Below are 23,428 nucleotides of genomic sequence, written 5' to 3' on the forward strand. Positions count from 1 at the left end.
GGCGTAGTGTTATCAGACTGAGTTTTTAGGTTGGGCTCGGGCTGACCTGATTTTTTTCAGACTTTAGTTTTTCGACCACGCTTGGCCCGACATCTAAACTGGGCGGGCCAAAACCTACCGGGCTCGGCCTGTGCTCGAAATGCTTATGGGAAGATACAATAATTTACCGGATTGTCTCCACTAATAAAAGTTGTATACTCCTATACGTCCAGCGTGGCTTGCCCGTGGCCACGGGGGAGCGACGAGCTCAAGGAGAGAGGCGCAGACCAGAGAGGAGAGAGATGTGAATGAGTGGAATAGGAGAGGAGAGAGATGAATGAGTGGTAGAGGAGAGGATAAGGTTGTGCCCGTTGGTGGAAATGAAATGTGTGGAGGAGAATGTTTGATCAGATGCTTAGCGGAGCGTCTGGCACCCGTAGCTTAGCATTACTAAAATATATATATATATTCCACTTGTCGATCGGTGTCTCCATGTCATCTTGTCAGTTGGCTCTGAACGTCTAGAAAGAATGCCAATTGGTGAGCTGCTACATGAGCGGAAAGCAAGTCGACATGGATGGAAGTTGGAAGACTTGGAATCGGGAGGAAGAAGATTGTGAGAAGATGGTGGGGAGGGAAGAGCAGGAGGGAAGATAGGCAAGAAGCACAAGTGCTGCTGCTGATCCAGAACCAAAAGCAATTGGAAAAGGAATAAAGAAAAGGAATTGGAAAAGGAATAAAGAAAAGGAAGATGAGTGGAAGTAGCAGAGAATAAAGAAAAGAAGAACCTTCAGCGCCTCCACGTAGCAGAGAATAAAAAAAAGGAAGATGAGTGGAAGTAGCAGAGAATAAAGGAAGATGATCGGGAGGAGGAAGAAGATTGTGAGAGAAAAAGCGCCACCCGCGCCACCCAGCTACCAGAACGATATGTGCATTTGAGCACCACCCCTTCAGCGCCTCCACGACCTCGCCGCCGGGCGCAAGGACGGCGGCGACGGGGCCTTCCACCTCGACGGGGCCTCTTCCTCCGGCGGCGCTCCTCATTTCTCAGCGTGTGTTCTCGTGAGCTCTGACTGCTCCAATGTCCGAGCTTGTAGCTAGCATGGTGGTCGGGCCACTGCTGTCCCTGGTGAAGGAGAAGGCGTCCAGCTACCTCCTGGACCAGTACAAGGTGATGGAGGGCATGGAGGAGCAGCATGGGAAGCTCAAGGTCATGCTGCCGGCCATCCTGGAAAGGATCACTGCCGCAGAGAAGCAGGCAACCTCCAGAGAAGCAATCAGACCCTGGCTTCAGAACCTTAAGGTGGCGGCATACGAGGCCATCCAAGTCTTCGATGAATTCAACTATGAGGCCCTCCGTCGTCAAGCCAAGAAAGAGGGGCGCTACATCGAGCTCGGGATGGGCAACCGCATCATGTTCCGTTACAGGATGGGCAACAAGCTTTGCAAGATTGTGCGCAATATTGAGGCCCTTGTCAACCAGATGCGCGACTTTCGGTTCGACAAACAGCCACAAGCGCAGGTTCAGATAAATTATCTGCGTGAGAATGACTCCACCATGGTTGACCCAGAGATTGTCAGCAGATCCAGAGATGAAGAGAAGCAAAAGATTGTTAGAATGTTGGTCGAAGAACAAGCTAACAATAAGGATCCGATGGTCGTTCCCATTGTGGGGATGGGTGGGTTGGGCAAGACTACCCTAACTCAGCTCATCTATAATGACCTAGAAGTGAAGAAGCATTTCCACCTACTGAAGTGGGTCTGCGTGTCAGATGATTTCGATATTTGTAACCTTGCCAACAAGATCTGCAACGCTTCTGAGAGCAACCTGGAGAGTGCCTTGCAGAACCTTCAGAGAGAACTCGCTGGAAAGAGGTACTTTTTAGAATTTATTAAATTGATGTTGATTCACTCATCTCAAACACGCACACGGGTTTTTTTCCTCACACACGCTCAAAATACCATTTAGGCTTCCTCTGGTGGCATTCACATAACTTAAGAAAAAGACGTACTCAAATAGAAACACACTAATGGCATGATTATTTGTAATAGGTACCTTCTTGTATTGGATGACGTCTGGAATAAGGATGAGAACAAGTGGAACAAGCTGAATGCCTGTCTTAAACATGGTGATGTTGGTAGCGCCGTACTAACGACAACCCGTGATAAAAAAATAGCTCAACTCATGGGTACAGTTAAAGGACATGACATTGCACGTTTGGACAATAAATTCATCAAGGAAATTATTGAGACTAAAGCATTCATTTCGCAAGAGAGAAAACCAGCTGATTTAGCTGGCTTGGTTGATGACGTTGTTGAGAGATGTGCAGGGTCTCCATTGGCAGCGAAGGCACTAGGATCTGTACTACGCGGCAAGACAACGGAAGAATGGGAGGCTGTGCTTAGCAAAAGCATCGCCCATAACAAGGACGATCAAATCCTGCCTATTCTCAAGCTCAGTTACGATGACCTGCCATCACACATGAAGCAGTGCTTCGCTTTCTGTGCTGTGTTTCCCAAGGACCATGAGATTGACGTGGAAAGGCTGATCCAACTATGGATGGCAAATGACTTTATTCCCGAACAAAAACATGTTCATCATGAAACAATTGGTAAACAGATTTTCAGTGAGCTGGTCTCAAGGTCATTCTTTCAAGATGTGAAGCAAGTAGGGACAGGATATGGTTCCGTGTATTGGTATTTCTCTACAAGTACATGTAAAATCCATGATCTTATGCACGATGTGGCACTTTCTGTCATGGGCAAAGAAGTTGCTACCATAACTGAGAAGCCAAAGCAGAGTGATGAGTTTCTTCAGAACACTTGTCGTCATATATTGTTATCATGTGAGAAGCCAGAGGCCGTTTTGAATGATTCTCTGAATATAAGGTCTCCAGCTATGCAAACACTACTATGTGATCAGTACATAGAAAGTTCCCTGCAGCATCTCGCAAAATACAGCTCTCTGCGTGCATTGGGACTTCGTCTGAATAAGAATACAATCCTACTGAAACCAAAGCAGCTACATCTCTTGAGGTATCTTGATATCTCGTGTAGTGGTATAGTGGCACTTCCGGAAGATATCAGCATTTTGTACAATCTGCAAACGCTGAATGTTGCGTACTGTGGCGAACTTGGCCGGCTTCCAAAGGGAATAAAGTACATGACTGCCCTCCGTCACCTCTACACTCACCAATGTGGGAAGTTGAAGCGCATGCCACCAGAGGTCGGACATCTCACTTCCCTGCAAACACTTACAAATTTTGTAGTGGGTACAGGCCCTGATTGCAGTAGTATTGCAGAGCTGCAGCATTTAAACAACCTTGGTGGTCCACTACTGCTTAGTCAACTCGAAAATGTGACAAATGCAGCAGATGCAAAACAGGCCAATCTTGGAAATAAAAAGGAGCTCAGGGAATTGTCATTAACGTGGACAGGTAGTCAGGAGGAGAAACTACATTGTCATAAGGTGCTGGAGGGTCTTGAAGCTCCTCCTGGACTAGAGGCTCTGAGGATAGAGCATTACCAGGGAACCAGTTTCCCAACGTGGATGGGTACTCTGACAAAAATGGTGGAGCTTTATCTTTCTGACTGTAACAAGTCCAATAAGCTTCCTCCACTTGGGAGTGTACCAGCTCTACAAGTTCTTCGTCTGGAAAGATTGAAAAAACTGCAAAGCTTGTGCAGTGGTGGTACATTCTTTCACTTTCCTAATCTGAAGGAGCTTACGCTGGACGAACTGCCGGAATTTGATAGATGGTGTGAAGTAAACTGGGTCCAAGGAGAACAGATAATGTTTCCTCAACTTGAGAAGTTGTTTATTAGAAATTGTGGAAAGGTTACAGCATTACCAGGACCAGCACTTCTCGGAGGGCTTGAGCTCGGAGCAGCACCGAAGGTGCTAAAATCAGAAGACTTGGAGCTTGGGACAACATTGTGTGGTGGAGATTATGGAAAGGCACGATCATCCTTTCCAGCACTGAAGGTACTTATATTGTGTCGGTTGGACAACTTTCAGAGCTGGGAGGCAACGGAAGCAGATCAAGGAGATACAATATTTCCAAATCTTGAAGAGTTATCAATCTTAAAGTGCCCCCAACTGGCAGCATTACCATCAGCTACATCTCAGGGAGTATCATTTGACCATAGTGATGTTACAGCATGGTCAGCATTTCCAAACTTAAAGAGGCTCCAGTTAGAAGACTTAGATAGTTTTAAGAGCTTGGGGATGACGGAAGAGCAGAGATTCCCTGACCTTGAGACCCTGTCTGTAAAGAAATGTCCGAAGTTGACAATTCAACCGGGGGTGATAGAAGCACCAAAGCTCGGTGTATTAGAAATAAATGGCAGCCAACTGACAGCAATAATAAATCCTACAGTTATTAACTCATTGTCCAAACTGGAGTTATCAGTCGAAGACACAGAAACTACTTTACCAACTGTGCATAGTGCCTTTGAGCTGGTGGACGCCAATAATAAATCCCCTCTGACACGTCTGGAGCTAAGCGGCTGCAACTTTCTGTTCCCCTCAAGTCCACTGGCACTATGGACATGTTTTGTCCAGCTCCAATATTTGACAATTGAGAGGATCAACCATGCGCTTGTCTACTGGCCAGAAAAAGAGTTCCAGAGCTTGGTATCCTTGAGGTACCTTTTCATTCAGGAGTGCAGTGGTCTGATTGGGTACGCGAAAGCTGCTCCTGGCCAACCAATATCAGAAAGGAGCCAAGTTCTGCCCCGTCTCGAGTCTCTATGCATGTGGGATTGTGAAAGTCTGGTAGAGGTCTTCAACGTCCCCGCATCTCTCAAGACGATGGATTTGCGCGGCTGCCCTAAGCTTAAGTCCATATTCGGAGAGCAACAGGACGAGCCAACATTAAATCAAGGGCCCAGCACTGCACCGAAGCTGTCATCATCGGCCCGGGATCACTTACTACTTCCATGTCTTGAATCTCTAGATATATGGCGGTGCGAAAGCTTGTCAGAGGTTCTCAACCTTCCCCCATCCCTCAGGGAAATAGATATTTGGGAATGCCCAGAGTTGAGATCAGTCGAATGTTGCTTGGGAGAGTTTTCAACCCTGGAACGCCTCGTTCTTAGTGAATGCAAAAGCCTGGCATCCTTGCCCGATGGGCCACAAGCATACTCATCTCTCCGTCATCTTGAAATTACATCATGTCCAGGTATACAGTCGCTTCCTTCATCCCTGAAGAAGAGACTGGACAACCTCATTCATAAAGATTTGGATGCTCGTTACGAAGGTACCCACCAAACTCATTTGTCGTTTCACCATCAAATGCATAAATCTGCTCATGTGTATTATATCCTCTTCAACCTGAGACCCGCATTCTAGAAATATATATACCAGTCGCCTTAAAGCATCCATGCAGTAGTTTGAATGATATTTTTACATTAGAGAAAGGTGCAGCACACGACCACAGAATTTTGGTGCCTTGGTATAATCATGTCGAGTTGTATTACTTAATTATCCATTTTGAATTTCTAAATAGATATGACTACTAAAGAAGCTGCAAAATAGATCTTTGGTCCTCCACTTCTGTCTTCAGTTCATCTTTATTCTGTGAACTGCTACTAGTATTTGCGTCTATAGACAATAGCTAGGTGTGAACTGTGCCCAGAAATTATTGATAAGGAATAGTGGAAAGAACTCAGCAATCACTAAAAACGCATGAAGAGTGTCCCACAAAGTTACTTTTCATGCAGTTGTCATAGTAGATTGCTGGTTTCAGCACTTGCACAATACGAAATTTAAAAAATCCAATACACTTGGACAATTAAGAACACGACTATAGATTCTTTTCAATTTACATTGAACTGATATTTTTCTATTTCCCTAATGTTACACCTCAAATAGAGATGCCAAGTTGCCAATGCAACGAAGGTTTTTACTTGTCAATTTAATTGAATTTTGCTGTCTAAAGGACAAAATGTGGAATAAATAAAAGGTCCCAGGAGCCTACTGTGTGGTACCTTTCTTTTAATGTTTTTTGCTAACTTCACGCCTTTGGATGCACAAAAATGTACTATTTCTGTTTTTGTTTCAGAAAGAACTGGAGTTTTTCTCTTTCCAATTCGGTAGTTGTATATTTTAATATGCATACTCGAATCTGCTTGACGTACACGTTTTTCATGTTATACTATTGATAAATTCTAACATCAGCGATTACCAGGTGCCAAGTTATTGAAACCAAAGACATGGAAATATGCCATTCATTCGTAGAAATCAGTGAGCTGTCAAAACATGAAGTACCAGGTTAGTAGCATAAAAAGTTTGGGTTTTTATTAGAATCATTTCAATTAATCTAGTGTTGATTCCATATCCTGTCTATTGTAGGGACATGTTTGCCTCATTTACTGTCAGCATCCAAACCATAATATGGAAATGCTATTTTCCTTCTATGTTGATCGTTGATCAAGGTCTGAGTTACCATACAGGCTCTGATGCAAGTTGTTAAAGGCAGTATAAATTCTATACCAGACATTTATTTATATTTGATAACCATGAGAGATATATTACTATTTTATTTTTGCATCAAATGAATGTGGAGGCTGGGATATTAATACTTTCTCCCATTAATACAGCTACATCATGGCAGTTATCTCCCTGTGATTGGAAGAGAGTTCTGCATTTTGCATACCAACTGCAACTATGATGTTTATAACTGAGCTTGGAGAGATATTATGCCATTTCTGTGACCATTCTCTTCTATTATGTCCATTTCACATATTCAAAAAAAATTTCCCTTAAGTGACTATTCGATTGAATTGATATTTTCCTTTTTCAGATAATACTGATATTTTTAACTTGCTTTACTTTCCCTTAACATGATTGGAAGTTGAAGATCATGCCCAAATTTCAAATGTGCCTTCCTTTTAGTGCATTACTTCTTCGGTGACCAATTAGCGTTTTGACTAATTGCTACTGATCAATTGTTCATACATGCCAAAGGACCAATAACTTCATGGTGCAGTCAATTAAATTGTTACTGATTTCATGCTATCAACATGCAAAAAGATAGTCAGTTTGACACCCAGTCACAATCAAACAATAACCTAGTAGTTTGTATCGCAATTGCCATGCTTTGTGCAGAGAAGATGACTCTTCGAGGTTAAGGAAGATTCTACAAATACGTGGCAAGTTTCACGATGCAGGCAATGAATTATTTAAAGCTGGTGGCATAATAGTGCACACGAATACATACTTGCATGCGCATTGCAATATTGTAAAATGTACCAAAGTGCAGTCACTGCCTTCTTCCCACAAACAAACAGCACTTGATAAACACATAAAGTCATTTGCTCATGACTTGCCGGTGAGCCACTAAGGCTCCAAGGTGCCGGCACACCTTATATAAAGGTGGTTCACTTTAGAACCTGATCATAAGGTAGGCACACCTTGCACTCTCTCTTCTCTAGGTCTATTCTAGCACTAATCATTTTGCTAAGCTTGTGCTAAGCCTTTGATGGATTACTTAAATACTTTTGGATGGCTTGGATGTCTTCTTGATGTGTCTTGCTCTTCAATGGACTCCTGCACACTTCAACTTCATCCAGCAACTCTAAATGGTCAAGTGGAGGGGGTATAAATAGCCCAAAAGCTTAAAGAACCGTTGCTCGAATGGCTAGTTAAAGTATACCATCGGATGTTCCGATGGTCTATTTTTTGGTAGCATCGGAACATTCGGTGCAACTAGCCGTTGGCTCCCCTGCGCCCAACTTCTTCAAGAATTCATTCGACGCTTCATCCGATGCCCCCATCGTATCATCCGGTGCTGATAGTTTTCTGGCCAAAATCTCTCTGGAACTTTGCAAAGTAAATATGTTTCGTTCGAGGGTCACTGTAACACCTGGTGTTTTAGCCATCAAAAGTAATTCAGAAGGATTAAAGGCAAATTATGAAGAAAAAGAGAAGAAATTGGCTGAAAGTCAAATTCGAGTCAAATTTGACCGAAATTTGACTTTTGAATTCGAAATTCAGAAAGATTGGGCAAAAATATGGAATGGAAGGATAGGAGTGTTTAGAAATTGGTGATCAAGATTGGAGACAAAAACCTGGTCCAAACATCTCAAGAAAGCCAAAGGAAAAAAATCAAAATAGAAGTGTACTGTTCACCGTCCGAAAATAGGATTTCAGAAAAACAGCACAAGTGTCCATTTTGGAAATTGTTTTCTGCCAAATTTTCCAAATAAATGGATCAAGGAAACTACACAATATTGAAGTATAGACTTTGGAAAAGTATACCAGGGTGTTGTTGATCAGGAACCAAAAAGGAAACAAATTTAATTTGGGGCCTAAAGTTGGCACTTTGCCATTTTCGGCTGAGTTACTGAATCAGCTATTTTTCCTAAGTCTGAAAACAGTGAGAAATACCTATGTTTGGAGCAAAATTCAGAAAAATGCACTGCAGAAAATATGGGTGCTTAGGAGCAAAATGGAATCTTTGGAAGTTGTAGAACATGAATGGATGGAAGTTGGATTTAAAAGAAGGGATTTAGGCCACTGAAAGTATTTTTAAAGTTGGGTAAATGACCCTGATGAGGTGACTGACGAACTGATAGGGTATTCAAAGGGAGTCAGTTAAACTGAGAAAAGAATTTAAAATTCGACTATGTTGGGATGTTTATCTCGGGTAAGAGTCAAAATAAAACTTGAAGAGATCGAGATTATCTGCAACATTGCTTAAAAGACCTTGGGACCGTTGGATTCAAAATCGACCGTGATTGGGGTCTGAATTTCGGGCGTCAGAAAAACAAAGAGGGGGGGGGAGGGGGACGACAGAGCAGAGCACGACGTGTCGCCACCGGCGTTCCTGCCCCGCTGTCCAGCTCAACAGCTACGCCACCTCTTCACCACGCAAGCCTAGCACTAGGCCACGGTGTCGACCATGCGCACGGTGAAACTTCATATATCTACCGCTCCCGCCGCTGTTGTTTACCGTGCTACCTTTTTTACTGCCGCCGCCCTCTCTGTCAAGCCACCGCCGCCGACCAAAATTCCACTGCCACAACCCATCTTCCGTCGATTCCTCTCGCCCACTCCTCCGTGGATACCTCACCTACAGCTCGGTTAACTTGTTGTCCAGCCTCTCTGCCGGAGTACCCGTAACCGTCGCCGTTCTCGTCCGCCACCGCCGCATCTCCTGCTCACGGTGAGCACCTTCTTGCCGTCCCTGTTTCTCTTTGTGGTAAGCCGTAGGTAGGCTCTTGGGGTGCCAGGAAGCTATAGAGGTAGTCGCCGGGGTAGGCTGCGCCGTCATCGTGCTTAGTCACGGCCGGCCGTTAGCACCGCCGCCCGCCGCCGTGGAGAGGATGGCTCCGGCCACCTCCCGGGGAGCTACCGCTGTGCACAGGTGCACTAGGGCATGGGGATGCTTCCCCGGCCCAGCCCCGTCGCCGGTGGGGCGCCGGCCGGCGAGCCGTGCCGCCCCCTGCCGCGCTCTGGTTTTGGTGCGAGAAGGAAGAAGACTCTGGTGTTCGCGGGCCCACGCGTCAGGGGAGAAAGGAGAGGAAGGAGGCCGGCCGGGCGGAGAAGTCAGGTGGGCCGGGGTCTGGTTGGCCTAGGCTCCGGTGCGGGGAAAGGGCCGGTAAGGGAAAAGGCCGATGGGCCAGTAGGGCAGGCCGAAAGTCGCACGAAAGAAAGAAAGGAGGGAGTTGAGTCACTGGGCCGAATTAAGAAAAGGAAAGAGGAGAGGAGAAGAAATCGGCCCAGTAGGGCCCGACCAGGGAGAAATGGCCGGCGGGTAGAGTGAATAGGAGAAGGGGGTGGGTCCGAGCCGCGGGCCCAGCGTAAGAGAGAGGGGGTAGGGTAAGGGTGCGTGAGAAAAGTAGGCCGAGGGGTTTTTCGGGAAAATTTAGATTTTCTTTTGTAGAATAATAGATTAAATCCGGTTATCACCATTTAAATCACAGAAATTTCTAGGGGTGTCCAATTTGGTGAAACCAATTTTGTTAGGATTGTTTTATTTTCCTTTATGCATTAAAACTTTTATACCCTAGGAAAAATAATAAAAATTTAGGTATTTGTTTAATGCCTTTTCTTTAAGGTATTTAAATGAATACTTCATCTTTATTAAATGCATAAAATATGGAATAACATTTTCATAATCACAAATTATTGTTAACTCATAGGGAATTAGGTTTCAAGACTAGAAAATTCTTATAACATTTTCTAAAAGTAAAATAAAAAGCCTAAGGTAAGGTTAGTAAAGGAAATAAAAATGGTGGGCTAATCTTTTTGGGTTTTTGTGTGTTGGCTTGCAACTTTATCATGATAAATTGTACAGTCGCTTGTTGGCTTGCAACTTTATCATGAAGGAAAGTTGTATAGTCTTATATTCAAAAAGTTGCATCACTAACCCCTGCATATGCTTTATCATAGACACCGAAGCACCGGAAGCGGATTTCTCGGAATTTCCAGAAGGATCTCCGGAGTTCGAAGAGATCGTTGAGTTGGTCCCCTGCGAGGCCAATCCTTCGGACAGTGCTAACTTTTTTATAGAACAAGGCATGCATTATACCTATTTATTTTGGTAGTATTATTTCATGTGTCCAATTAACGGTTATTTTCTATATGAATGCGCTAAGTCTAGGAGTTGATTGAAACCCATTCTTGTGCATTATCATACCTTGTTTTAAGGACATCTTTGCCACTTGTTCAAACATTTAGTGAATAACCCAAGTCTAGAAATGCTTAGTTGCCTAAGTAATTTGTTTACCGAACCTTAAGGTGAAATGTTGAATCATACATGCTAATTATGAAAAGATAGCTTGAAAGATAAAGGCGGATAGAAGCTAAGGTTGTAGTTCTGTCTGCTAGATTAATTGGTTAAGGCCCGATTGTTGTCTTAACCTTTGATCAAGTGAATGACACCTGATTACTTACTGGGTATGGGACCAGTAAAGCCCGGTAGGTTAGTAAACCCTCTGATCGGGAATACGTCGTACCCGTGACGTGCTGGAGATTGGCAGGGGCGTAGCCTGAAACTCACATGGAGATCAGGCCAGACGTGGGATCCCATGTGGGGGTGCGTCCCTGGGTCCGGGTAGTCTTATTCCCAATCCTTGGGTTTGCTAATCGAAAGGTCGTTACGTACGACCTGGACAGTCGTGCATAACTGGTGATCAGAGTACTCTCCTGCGGGATGTAAATTGATCCGGATCGCCGCAATTCTCGGTTATGAATGCACTTGATCACTGTTGAGCATCGTAGTATAATTTCATGAATGCAATATCTTTCCACTAATGATTTGGTGTATGACTTAATACCTTGTTGCTTGCAAATAATCTTTTCTGTCATCATTTAGAATGGTTAGGTAATAACTTAATTGGAATAAAAGATAAAGCTAAGGTCTCACTTTTAGTAAGCTATTTTTGGCCAAAAAGTGTGTCAGCCAGTACACCAAAAAAGCTATCATACAGTTCCAGAAAAGTTATTATATTGGTTAGTCGGGTAAGCCTTGCTGAGTACCCTGTACTCAGGGTTATCCCTTGTGGCTGTTTTCAGAGGCACCGCAGGAGTCCACCGAGGAGGAAGCCTCGAAAAATTAGAGTATTGTTACGAGTCTCGCAATACCCTTAGAAGAAAACTTTAAATGCTCATCTCCCACCTAAACCCGTTTCTGTTTAATTCCTAGAATCTCTATCTGACCTGCACTGTTAAGTTTATTTCAAACTACGTCTTGTAATAACTCGCGCCTTATGTATGTATGTAAAAATGTAATATTTGTTGATGCTTTCCCATCATGGAAAGAATCCTGGTGTATGGCTATGAGACGTGACGTGGAGCATTCGAGGAGTCCTAGGGACACTCGACGGATGACCGGACTTATACCGTTTTAAGTGCGTTTCGGATAATCGCTGTTCCGACAGCGATTAAGCGCATTTAAACCAGTTTAAGTTGGGCGGTTCCGCCACAGTCACCTCCATAGGGCATCAGAACATCCGGTGCTAGAGGTCAATTTCTGCCTTTCCTGAGAATTGATCCGACGCTACTAAATTTTCCATCATCGGATCATCCGGTGCTCCCTGGAACTCAAGTTGTTTTCCCTATTGGACCAATTGCTCCGATGTTTACTCCGATGGGCCATGGCTTGGTCACTTGAATACCATAGCTTGGATACTTGAATATCATGATTTGGACCTTGCCATGGTTTGGTTTGCATACTTGAATACCATGATTTGGATCTTGCCCATGGTTTGGTTTGCATACTTGGGACCTAGAAAACCTACAAAGCATATACTTGACAAACTATTAATCCCGATAATTATATTGTCACTCAATCACCAAAATCACAAACTACGAACTAATGGGGCCATGTTCGCTACAAGGTGCATGGTGGAGCGCTTGGAACTTGGGTGGTGAGGCCAGGCAGCGGTCGCGCCGTCGGCCAGGAGGTGGAGGAGGCCGGTTGGGCGGTGCTTGGGCGAGGGCTTGATGACGATATGGCGGTGGAGGGAGGTGGCGGCGGCTGCGGCAGGGAGGCGGTTGCCAAGGGCACGGTAGGGTCTCGCCGGAGCCCGACACCGGCGGCTACCGCGCCCTCGGTTGGGGTGGTGGTCCGTCTGGGCGGCGGTGGGGTGGCCTGGCTATTGGGAAGAAAGGTGCTGAACTGAGGAAGAAGATGAAGGATGATGCTCATCCAACGTCACAGAAATTCGTGTGTCAGAAAACGATAGAATACTCGGGTGGGCAGTAGGGACTCACTTCTAAAAAAGCCAAAACAATATATAATTTGTAATGGAGGAAGTATTGAATATGAAAATTATGATTTACTCCCAAAAACTGATTAATTAACTGAAGGTGTATAAACTCTTCAATTCACAAAGTGCATTTAATCTGTATTGAACACTTCTCTTAGTAAGTTTTCTCAGCAATAACCTGAGGATCTTTTTTACTTATGGGTTTACCTATGCACTCTTTTCCCTTAATTGAACATCTGGTGATAGTAAAACATGTTAAAAAGTTATCCATTAATTTAATTTTTGTGAAAGGGCTGTCTTAGGAAATAGCCAGTGGAAACATCAGATTAGAAAGAAACAGGCTATGCTTCATAAGGTGTCTTCCATGTTCCATATCTCATCTTTTTCATGCATTACTTATAATGTTTGGTGAATTTTTATTTGCTGACTTTTGTTTACTGATCATGTGCAATATGTAAAGATCACAGTCAATTGGTTCTAAAACTCATGTGGAGATACACATTCGGTTGGGCAAAAACAGAGAACCACTGTTTAGTTTCATGTTGTCATTGATGCATATCTCCATAAGTATTCATGTGGAAGAGCAGACTGCCCCTGAAGGCTGAAGCTAAAAGTATTCATGTGGCTGGCCTGGCAAGATAGACTGCAAACAGGGGTGGCTTTGAAGAGAGGAAGAAATTGAATGGAAGGGGATGTCAATTGTGCAGCATAGAAAAATTTGTCTGGAAATGCTTCAGTGACGCCCTGTGGTGGGGAGGAGTCCCAGCAAGTATGCTTCATTTCTTTCTGCAGAAGTGGCGGGTGCTGCTGCTGGGGGATGGTGATGGCGCCAAGTGAAAGGCTGGATGGAGGCCTTCATGGAGAAGCTCAAGACCTCTGTAGAAAACACCCAGGGGAAGCTGGAAAAAAAACATTTCTTCACAATTTCTAGTCTTTTGAGGTCCTTGCAAAGCTGTACTTTCAGTTCCTGCACCCTAGTTTCTTAATTAACACAGTCGAGCTGGTAACCTGTTATGGTCGGCAAAGTGTACCAACATCGCAGGGGCGAGCCGTGGCTAGACGAGGCCGTGGTAGGCGAGCGGCTTGCGGTGTGTCAGTTAGGAGAGTCCGAAGGTTTAGGAGTATTGTTTCCTTTTATTGTTATCCCTTAATGGTAGTTAAGATTTGTTAGGATCAGATAGGTGTACAAGTATTGAACTCTTTTAGTTAATAGAAATCAGCCAGGGATTGAGTTATCTCTCCCGCTCCTTGGTAACTCCCCTTGCGCACGCCTGTTCCCCGACGCTGGCCATCCAGGACGGCGTCGCAACCTCGCCGCTGCCGGGATCCCAAACCCCGGCTGCCCACGCAACACGACTACTTCCTTCGCAGCGCTAGCAGTTCCAACAATCTGGTTTCAGTGACGTCCAGTTCGATGCCTGGAGCTCCGACTTCCGCCGGCGCTGCCATCACCACAACCGCCAGCCTACCCACCACCACCGCCGCGCCAGTTTCCCTTCCTCCCTCCACGGCCGTGCCAATTGCGGCCATCGACACCCTGACCACCGCCATCTACGGTCTCCAGTGTCAGATGGGCCAATTCGCGACGCGGCTGGCCGATGTCGAGGGGCGCGCGTCCCCGCACTCAGGCGGATCGTCACAACTGCAGGCTCTGTCACCTTACGGCCTCCCCGGCTATGAAGGGCTACCTGCCGCGACATCAACGGGATCTGTCATCGTCCACATGATGTCTCCCGGCCTGCCAATCACCATGATCCTGTTTCCACACTCGCCATCACCGATTCCGTCTCTCAACGACGCACCAGCCGGTCCGACCGCTCCGCGTGATGATCAGGCGGACGCCCTCGGTGTCCCTCGGTTCCACAAGCTGTCTTTCCCCACCTACGACGGCAAAGAAGATCCGCTGAGCTGGCTCAACAAGTGCGTGCACTTTTTTCAGGCTCAGCGCATCCGCGAGGCCGAAAAGGTGTGGCTCGCCTCATTCCACATGACTGGCATCACCCAACACTGGTACTACATGCTGGAGCGCGACGTCGGCGACATCAACGCCATCTCTTGGCCGCGGTTCTCGTCGCTATGCCAGCAACATTTTGGGCCAGCTCTCGGCACAAACCACCTCGCAGAACTGGCTCGCCTGCCATTTTGCGGGTCGGTTGACGAGTACCAAGTGGCGTTCCAAGCCAAGATGGCGCACGCAGGCTGCCTATCGCCGCAGCAGCAGGTCCAGCTCTTCACCGGGGGCCTTCCCGACTACATCCGTGTCGACGTCGAACTGCAGGCTCCACAAGATCTTCAGCGCGCCATGATGTTGGCCTTCGCCTACGAACGTCGCGCAACGCCAGCATCGCACCCTGCGCGCCCCCAGAGTCGACAGCAGCCATATCCGGGGGCAGCCGTCGCACTGTCCATGACGCCCACGGTGACACTGTCTCCGTCGATGCCACCTACGCCGTCTGCGACGGTCCAGCCTGCACTGGCCGCTCCACCACGGCCATTCCGTCGCCTCACGCCGCAGGAGATGGCAGAATGGCACCGGCCTCTACTACAACTGCGATGAGCAGTACATACGCGGTCACAAATGCCCGCGCCTCTTCTACTTGGAGGTCTCAGACTTCATGGAGGATGATGTCGTGCCAGCTACGGAGGAAACCCCACAAATATCCCTCCATGCGATCACCAGCCTCCGCACTAAGGACACGATGCAGCTACGCGTTCAGCTGAGCGATCAAGAGTTCATGGCCCTCCTCAACTCGGAATCGACACATAACTTCATCAGCGCTTTCGCGGCGTAGCACGTGAATCTTCGGTTCCACAATAGCTGCGGTGCCCATGTTGTGGTGACCAACAGTGATAGAGTGGCGTGTCATGGTCTTGCCCGCGATGTCACCCTCCGCATCGGCACCGAGGAGTTCTTGCTGGATTGCTACTCGATCCCATTGGATTGCTACGACATGGTTCTCGCCGTGGCCTGGCTCCACATCCTAGGGCCCATTCTTTGGGACTTCAATGATCTCCACATGGCCTTCTAGCATCAGGGCCGCCGGATTTTGTGGAAGGGCATCGGCTCGGCGCGTACCGATATTCCTCCGACTGGGCACCTCCACACCGTCCATGGACCGGAGGAGGCTCTCTTGGATCAGCTCCTGGAGATGTACACCGACGTCTTCACTGAATCGGTCGGGCTACCACCAACACGACTGTGTGATCAACACATCCACCTCAAGCCCAACACAGAACCAGTTGCGGTGCGGCATTACATATACCCGCAGCTACAAAAGGATGAATTGCAGGCACAGTGCGAATCTATGCTCCGCCAGGGCATCATTCGACCCATCACATCTCCTTTCTCAGCTCCAGTGCTGCTGGCGTTTTTGTGTCAATTACAGGGCGTTAAATACGACCACGGTAAAAGATAAATTTCCCATACTTGTCGTGGAGGAGCTCTTCGATGAATTAAAAGGGGCACGATTCTTTACAAAGCTGGATCTGCGGTCGGGCTACCATCAGGTCCGCGTCCATCCTGATGATGTGGCCAAAACAGCATTCCGCACTCACCATGGCCGTTTCGAGTTTCTGGTGATGCCATTCCGCCTGTCCATCGCGCCGTCAACTTTCCAAGTGCTGATGAATCTCGTGCTCAAGCCGTTCCTGCACCGGTGTGTCCTCATCTTCTTCGACGTTATCCTCATCTACAGCACGTTGTGGAGTCAGCATCTGCAACACCTTCGCGCGGTACTTGACGTGCTGCGCGCCAACCAGCTGCACCTCAAGAGATCCAAGTGCCCGTTCGCCGCATCGTCAGTTCAGTACCTGGGCCACGTCATTTCAGCAGCTGGCATCACCATGGATGCAGCCAAGGTGGCGGCAGTGGAATCATGGCCGCAGCCGCGCTCCGCCCGTGGCCTGCGTGGGTTTCTCAAATTGGCCGGGTATTACTGGCGCTTCATCCAGAACTTCGGCACCATTGCGGGACCCCTGATGACACTGCTCAAGAAACGGTGGACTGAGGCCACCACCGAGGCTTTCACGGCCCTCAAAAAGGCCCTGTCCGTAGCCCCCATCTTGCACCTGCCCGATTTTGGAAGAGAATTTATTCAGGGTTTGGTGCCGTACTGATCAGGGTGAGGGTCCGGTTGCTTTCTTCAGCAGGCCTTTTGCCGCGTGACATCTGAAGATTGCCGCGTATGAGCGCGAACTAATTGGTCTTGTCAAGGCAGTTCGCCACTGGAGAATCTATCTCTGGGGCCGTTCATTCGTCATGCGCACCAACCATTATGCGCTCAAGTTCATGTTGGATCAGCGCCTATCCACCGTTCCGCAGCACTAGTGGATCAGCAAATTATTTGGCTTTGATTTCAGGGTGGAATATCGTTCGGGCAACCTCAACAGAGTCGCGGACGCACTATCACGCCGTACTGAGGAGGAACCGACCCTGGCGGGTCTGTCAGTGCCATCCTTCCAGCTCTTCGATGAGCTACGCTGCGAGCTCCGCCCTACGGGTTCTTCGCAACGCCGTCGTCGTAGGTGATCGCGGGGACGCTTGGTGCGTCACGGACGGACTGGTTCTCTGCAATGGCTGCGTGTTCGTGCTGAGTACCTCGTCGACACTCCACGATGTCCTCCAGCTTGCCCATACGGCCGGCCATGAAGGCGTACAGAGGACTTTTGACCAGCTGCGTGCCACTTTCTACGTCAAGCACGACCGGCGACTCATCCACGACTTTTTCCACTGCTGCACAACCTGTCAGCGGAACAAGTCTGAAGCGCTGCACCCTGCAGGTCTTCTAGAGCCCCTGTCGGTGCCATCCCGTGTGTGGGCCGACATCTCTATGGACTTCATTGAGGCACTCCCCAAGGTACACGGCAAGAGCGTTATTCTAACAGCGGTTGACAGGTTCTCCAAATACGCCCATTTCATACCACTGGGCCACCTGTACACGGCATCCTCCGTCACGCGCGCCTTCTTCAACGACATCGTTCGCCTGCACGGCTTCCCCGACTCCATCGTCAGTGATCGTGACCCTGTGTTCACGGGACATGTCTGGCGTGATCTGTTTCAGCTGGCTGGTGTCCGGCTGCGCCTGAGCACGGCGTTTCATCCTCAGACCGACGGCTAGTCCGAAGCGGTGAACAAGACCATCAACAATGTACCTCTGCTGCATCACTGGTGATTGGCCGCGAGACTGGCTGACCTGGCTTCCGTGGGCTGAGTATTGTTATAATACTTCATTCCACTCAGCGCTATGGACATCGCCGTTCCACGTCGTCTATGGTCGCCAGCCGCCGACCTTGCTGTCCTACGACAAGGGAAGCGCCCGCACCAACACCGTCGATGACATGCTGTCCAGACGCGATGAGTTTCTCGTGGAGGTACGCACCCGTCTTCTTCAAGTACAGGAGTACGCTCGCAAGCACTACGACACTCATCATCGAGATCTCGAGTTCGCCGTCGGGGACTGGGTTTGGCTCCGCCTACTACATCGACCCACTCAGTCCTTGGCGGTCGGCGCTCGCGGCAAGTTGGGACCCAGGTATGCGGGACCGTACCAAGTACTGGAACGAGTGGGCACGGTGGCTTATCGGCTCCAACTGCCGACGAGCGCGTAGATTCATGACGTCTTTCACGTTGGACTGCTCAAGCGTTCCGAGGGGTACCGCCGTCGACTGCTCCTCCGCTACCTCCTCTCCAGCACGGGTGCATTCTTCACAAGCCGGATCGTGTCTTACGCGCTAGCCTGCGCCGCGGAGTCTGGCACATCTTGGTCCAGTGGGCCAACATGCCCGCGTCTGAAGCTACATGGGAGCCGGTTGACGAGTTCCGTGCAGCCCACCCCTCCTTCCAGCTCGAGGATGAGCTGTTTCCGAGGAAGGGAGAGATGTTATGGTCGGCAAAGTGTACCAACGTCGCAGGGTGAGCCGTGGCTAGATGAGGCCGTGGCAGGCGAGAGGCTTGCGGTGTGTCAGTTAGGAGAGTCCGAACATTTAGGAGTATTGTTTCCTTTTATTGTTATCCCTTAATGGTAGTTGAGATTTGTTAGGATCAGATGGGTGTATAAGTATTGAACTCTTTCAGTTAATAGAAATCAGCCAGAGATTGAGTTATCTCTCTCGCTCCCTGGTGTTCCCCGACGCCGGCCATTCAGGACGGCATCGCAACCTCGCCGCCACCGGGATCCCAAACCCCGGCCGCCCACGCAGCATGACTACTTCCTTTGCAGTGCTAGCGGTTCCAACATAAACCCAGACCCGTTTGGTAGGATGTACAAACCATTTCTATATGCTTTTTCGAAAAAAAATGTTAGGATTTGAGTTCAGGCTGGCAAAGTGGGGTGGTACTTCATGGAAGTCACAACATGAATTAGAAGGTAAATTTCGTGAGTTGTATAATCTTTTATTCGGCCAACCAAATAGAATAACATAACAACGGATATTATTTTCGGTTTTAAAATATCGAATTTGAAGGGAATTTCGCTAGCCTCTTGAAAAACTGGTGCAAGATTATGCTAGGGAATCGCTGAGTGCTTCTAAGACCCTGTTTGGCACAACTTCACTTCACAACTCCAGCAAAAAATCTAGCCAAACACCTCAGCTCGAAAACTTCATGGAGTTGCCAACTCCATGGAGCGGTAGTGCAAATGGGGATGGAGTTTTAGAGCACCTCTTTTGCTGCTCCAAAACCTCCTGTTTTGAACCTCCTCGTGGAGTTGGTAGATAATTACCCACCAATACCACTCGTTAAAAAAAAAGCTTCTCATTTAGTATTTCAGTACCAGTGTTGGAAGTTGTTAATTCACACTGCACTGCTGTCTTGCCGACCACCTAAAGATTTTGCAAACCAAGCTGTTCACCCGAGGAAGAAGAAGAAAAGGGGAATAAGAGGATGACAGGTGGGATCATGAGTTGGGGGTAAGAATGACAATTCACTTTCAAACTCCTCTTTTCTGGAGCTGGAGACACCCTCCTAGCCAAACACCTCCATCAGACAGCTCCAACTCCATCTAGAGCTGGCTCCACCTGAAGGTTTGGAGTGGAGCAGCTTCACACAGAGTTGGAGTCATGCCAAACAGGACCTATATCATCGAATATGTTTAATTTTAAAATCAAGTGGAATGGGTTGGCTTCCTATTTTTTGGGTTAGGTTAAAAATATTTTTGGGGTTTAGGGGGGCCTCAAACCCTCCTACCACCCCACAAATAATGGAACCCTCTTGCAAAAATTGCAATCCTTTTTCCAAAGCCAACACTAGCTGCTGCCTACTGCTTCTATCACTGCGCCACGTAGAGCCACATGATCTATGTTATATATTATTAATTATAGCTTCATCACCATTCAAAGTGTTGGGGACCAAGATGGCAATGGGTAAATCCTCATCGGGTATGGCTACCCAGACCCATCCCCGCCATAAAAATTTGAGACCGCCAGAATCCCCATACCCACTATGGGTGGGGAATTTTCCCCAGACCCATACCCGGCCGGGTAAATCATACCCGGCGGGTCACCCATACCCGCCAATACTTTATTTACGCACATGAAAATCAGCAGTTCAACATCAACCACCAGTATCAGAGCGCATAAAATTAGACAAATAATAGCATATAGTAATCTCCACTGCAACCACCAGTCACATACTCAAAAAACACCATCACACAAAGTCATTGTCATAAGTCATTACATTTTTTGGGGTACATAAATATAGGACAACAATTCAACAAACATGCTGGTCATTTGTTGTCTTGTTGATGACTTGATGTGTTGGTTTCCTTCACTTGGAGTTGGAGACAACAGACAACTTGCTTTGCTCAAAGTTCAAGTTCCTATATGGAAATATGGCATGGCAGGCAGTACAACAAGAATAAGAGTTAGTATGTGTCTAGACTCTAGAATAACAGAATAAGAGCATGATTGCAATAGTGGTTTCATTTGAATATGTGCACACCTGGAGACCCTCTTGAATATCTTGAAGGCAAGACCAGAAGGTGGCTGCTCCTTTTTCCTTGTTGTCAACTAAAAAGGAAAACCAGCAATTAGGATAGAATCAAAGTAAAGAGAACCAACCAAGCTACAAAAGAAGAGAATGGACATACTTTTGTACTTGTTCCGCAACCAATCTTGTGAGCACATAAGAGCCTCTATCATTTTTGAAGTCAGCCTACTGCGATGCTCGCTAAGTACTCTCCCACTGGTGCTAAATGCAGACTCAGATGCCACTGTAGTGATAGGAATTGCATAAATATCCTTTGCTATCCACTGTACTTTCACCTGATAGCTTCTTGAAACAATACATGCACTTTGCCTTTGTTGTGCCCATGTACCTAACTCTCTTGAACTCATTCCAAACCGCTGAGGTGAGCTTCCTCTTTGCACCACTAGCAGGACCATCTACATCTTCTTCAATAGGATCTTCAGCATCTTCTATTTCAATAGGCTCTGACATCTGAACTGTAGTTTGTGAGCATTCACCTTCACCGCTAGTACTTATTTTTTTCAATTTGTATCACATAATAAGGCACATTCAATAGAAGAAATAATAATAATTACACTAATGAGTTTTACAAGTAAAGCAGAGTAAGCCAGTTCTTGAAAATAATTTATCTGACATTGACAAATAATAACTACACTAATGAGTTTTACAAACCACATCCTTAGTCCTTACGAATAACTAATGAGATAACAATTATCAAACATAATAGATGTTATGTTTGCAACTGTGCATAACTGCATATACACCAAACTCATCTACCAACACTAGTGTTCTTTCAAATTTATAACTATCAGACTATCAGTTACTCAAGTTCTGCTATAAAAAATTCTGCTCAGGCAGCACAACTCACAAGTATTAACCAACTGAATTAGGAATTTAGGTCATGTATCAAATTACAAGGATGTAGCTCGCTTAGCATAGGCATGTAGCTCTTGGGTTACTTACATCAGTGGCTGCAGCAACTTGCGGCTAGCACCAGGAGGGCGAGAATTAGTTACTACACCACCTGAAGATGTGGCTGCAGCAGCACCTTCCCGAGATGAAGCCGGAGAAAGAGGGGGCCGGCCGTCCTTTTGCTTCGTCTTCTCCATGGCCGCAGTAGCTTCGGTCCTTTTCTTCTCCTTGGTGGTGGTGTTCTTGGGCTTGGTTTTAGGAGCGGCGCCGTTCCCGTTCTTGGGCTTGGATGCAGGAGCACTGGTGGCGACGGCACCAGCGCCGATCTTCGGCTCCGCTGTAGGAGCGCCGCCGGCGACTGCAGCTTGGACCTCTGGATCTTGCAGCTTCAAAGTGTTCCTGGCATCGACGAGCTCGAGATCCGGTGGATTCAAGTGGTCACCATCCTCCAGGAGCTCCGCGATGTTCCTTTGACGTCGGAGTGAAGGAGCTGGTTAGTGAAATAGTGCGGGGGCGAAGGAGGCAAAGGCAAGGAGCACGGTCGCGTGGAGCGCCGAGCGCCTCTGCGCCATCGCCTGCAAGTGCAAGTGCAAAGCATATGAAGGGAATTAAGGGAAGGGGAACTGGGGATTGGGGAATGGGGATCACCGTTCTTGCTCCGCCGCCGGCATGGCGTGGCGTCAGGGGGGGTTGGGGGGTCGGATGTGGCGGTGGCATCTTCCTGGCGCTTGGATGCGATGCCAGCCGCCAGCGAGACGAGGGGTCAGGCGCTGGGCGTTGATTTTTGCGGCAGGCGGCGGCGTTGTTTTTTTTGCTCCGGAGACCAGACGTCAGGACTCAGGCGGCGGAGGCGGGTGGGAATTGGGATAGGGTTGGCCGGTTGGGAGAGGGTTGGGGTGTTGGGGAACCTAGGGTTTTACATGGGCTGCTGGTGGGCTTTTTTATTTTGGGCCGGGTATTTTTCACCCATGGGTTAACGGGTACGGGGACTGCTGGAACATACCCATACCCGCGTACCCGATGGGTGAAGGGTTTGATCCATTTACGTACCCGTGGGTAGCGTATTTAGTCCATATTCAGACCCTAATGGAGTAAATACCCGTCGGGTATCGGGTTGTGGGTACCCATTGCCATCTTGAGTTGGGGAAGCCAATGAACTGGTGAAATACATGACTCACACATAATTCCTTAACATATTTGTAGGTACCATCTGTTTTTTAATACATACATAGCATTTCTCTTATAGAGAGATTATTGCGAAATTATAGATGTCGCCAGTGAACTTTGCATATGTTGGTGGGCTAATTCTTCACGCCGGCAGTGTCGATGACAACCAGGGGTGGAGCTGAAACTCAAAATTTTATTAGTTAAGGGGAGCCAATAGTAATATTAGTAATATTTGCTACAGATGAATATTACTTCTTATGTAGTGCAAAATCTAATCATAATAAGCACATATTTTAATTGTTTGATCTATCGTTTTCATACACTATACATGCATCTCGATCGTACTGTCATGCACGGCGTTGATGAGTCTTCCAGTCAAAGCCGGTCGGTTTCAGTGTTTAGTCTGCTGAAGAATTGTTTCCTGGTGTATATGCGTGATCTCGATGCATGCATTTTTGGAAACATGCATGAACATGTGGAAACAGAATCCCTGCTTGGAAACATGCATGTTCGGTATTTTTCAAGCACATGCTGATCGACTGTTTGATCTAGTTTTATCTGGACACAGGAGAATGGTGGATTCAAATTCAAGTTGCATATATAGCTCATGTGAATAATGCATGATTTAATTTGCCCTGCCCTATGTACTAGTGATATGAACTTGATCTACAAGCCTATATGAATGCC

General features: G+C 47.2%; 1 protein-coding gene across 2 annotated transcripts; it reads left to right on the forward strand.

Annotated features, from left to right (window-relative positions):
- The first annotated feature begins 499 nt into the window (after nt 1–499).
- LOC117849966 (disease resistance protein RGA2) lies at nt 500–6,687 on the forward strand. Of its 2 annotated transcripts, XR_004639132.2 has the most exons (5): nt 500–1,854; nt 2,032–5,240; nt 6,171–6,253; nt 6,335–6,417; nt 6,583–6,687. XR_004639132.2 is itself a non-coding variant. In XM_034731720.2 (4 exons), exons 1-3 carry the CDS (start codon nt 1,061–1,063, stop codon nt 6,218–6,220), a joined length of 4,053 nt encoding a protein of 1,350 aa, XP_034587611.1. In that variant the 5' UTR covers nt 501–1,060; the 3' UTR covers nt 6,221–6,253; nt 6,335–6,687. The 2 variants fall into 2 exon arrangements, 1 of the variants encoding a protein (XP_034587611.1); XM_034731720.2 differs by having other exon boundaries at nt 501–1,854; nt 6,335–6,687.
- Nucleotides 6,688–23,428: the final 16,741 nt, after the last annotated feature.

Source organism: Setaria viridis, chromosome 3 (assembly GCF_005286985.2).
Source record: "Setaria viridis chromosome 3, Setaria_viridis_v4.0, whole genome shotgun sequence".
In the NCBI taxonomy this organism is placed as follows: Eukaryota; Viridiplantae; Streptophyta; class Magnoliopsida; order Poales; family Poaceae; genus Setaria; species Setaria viridis.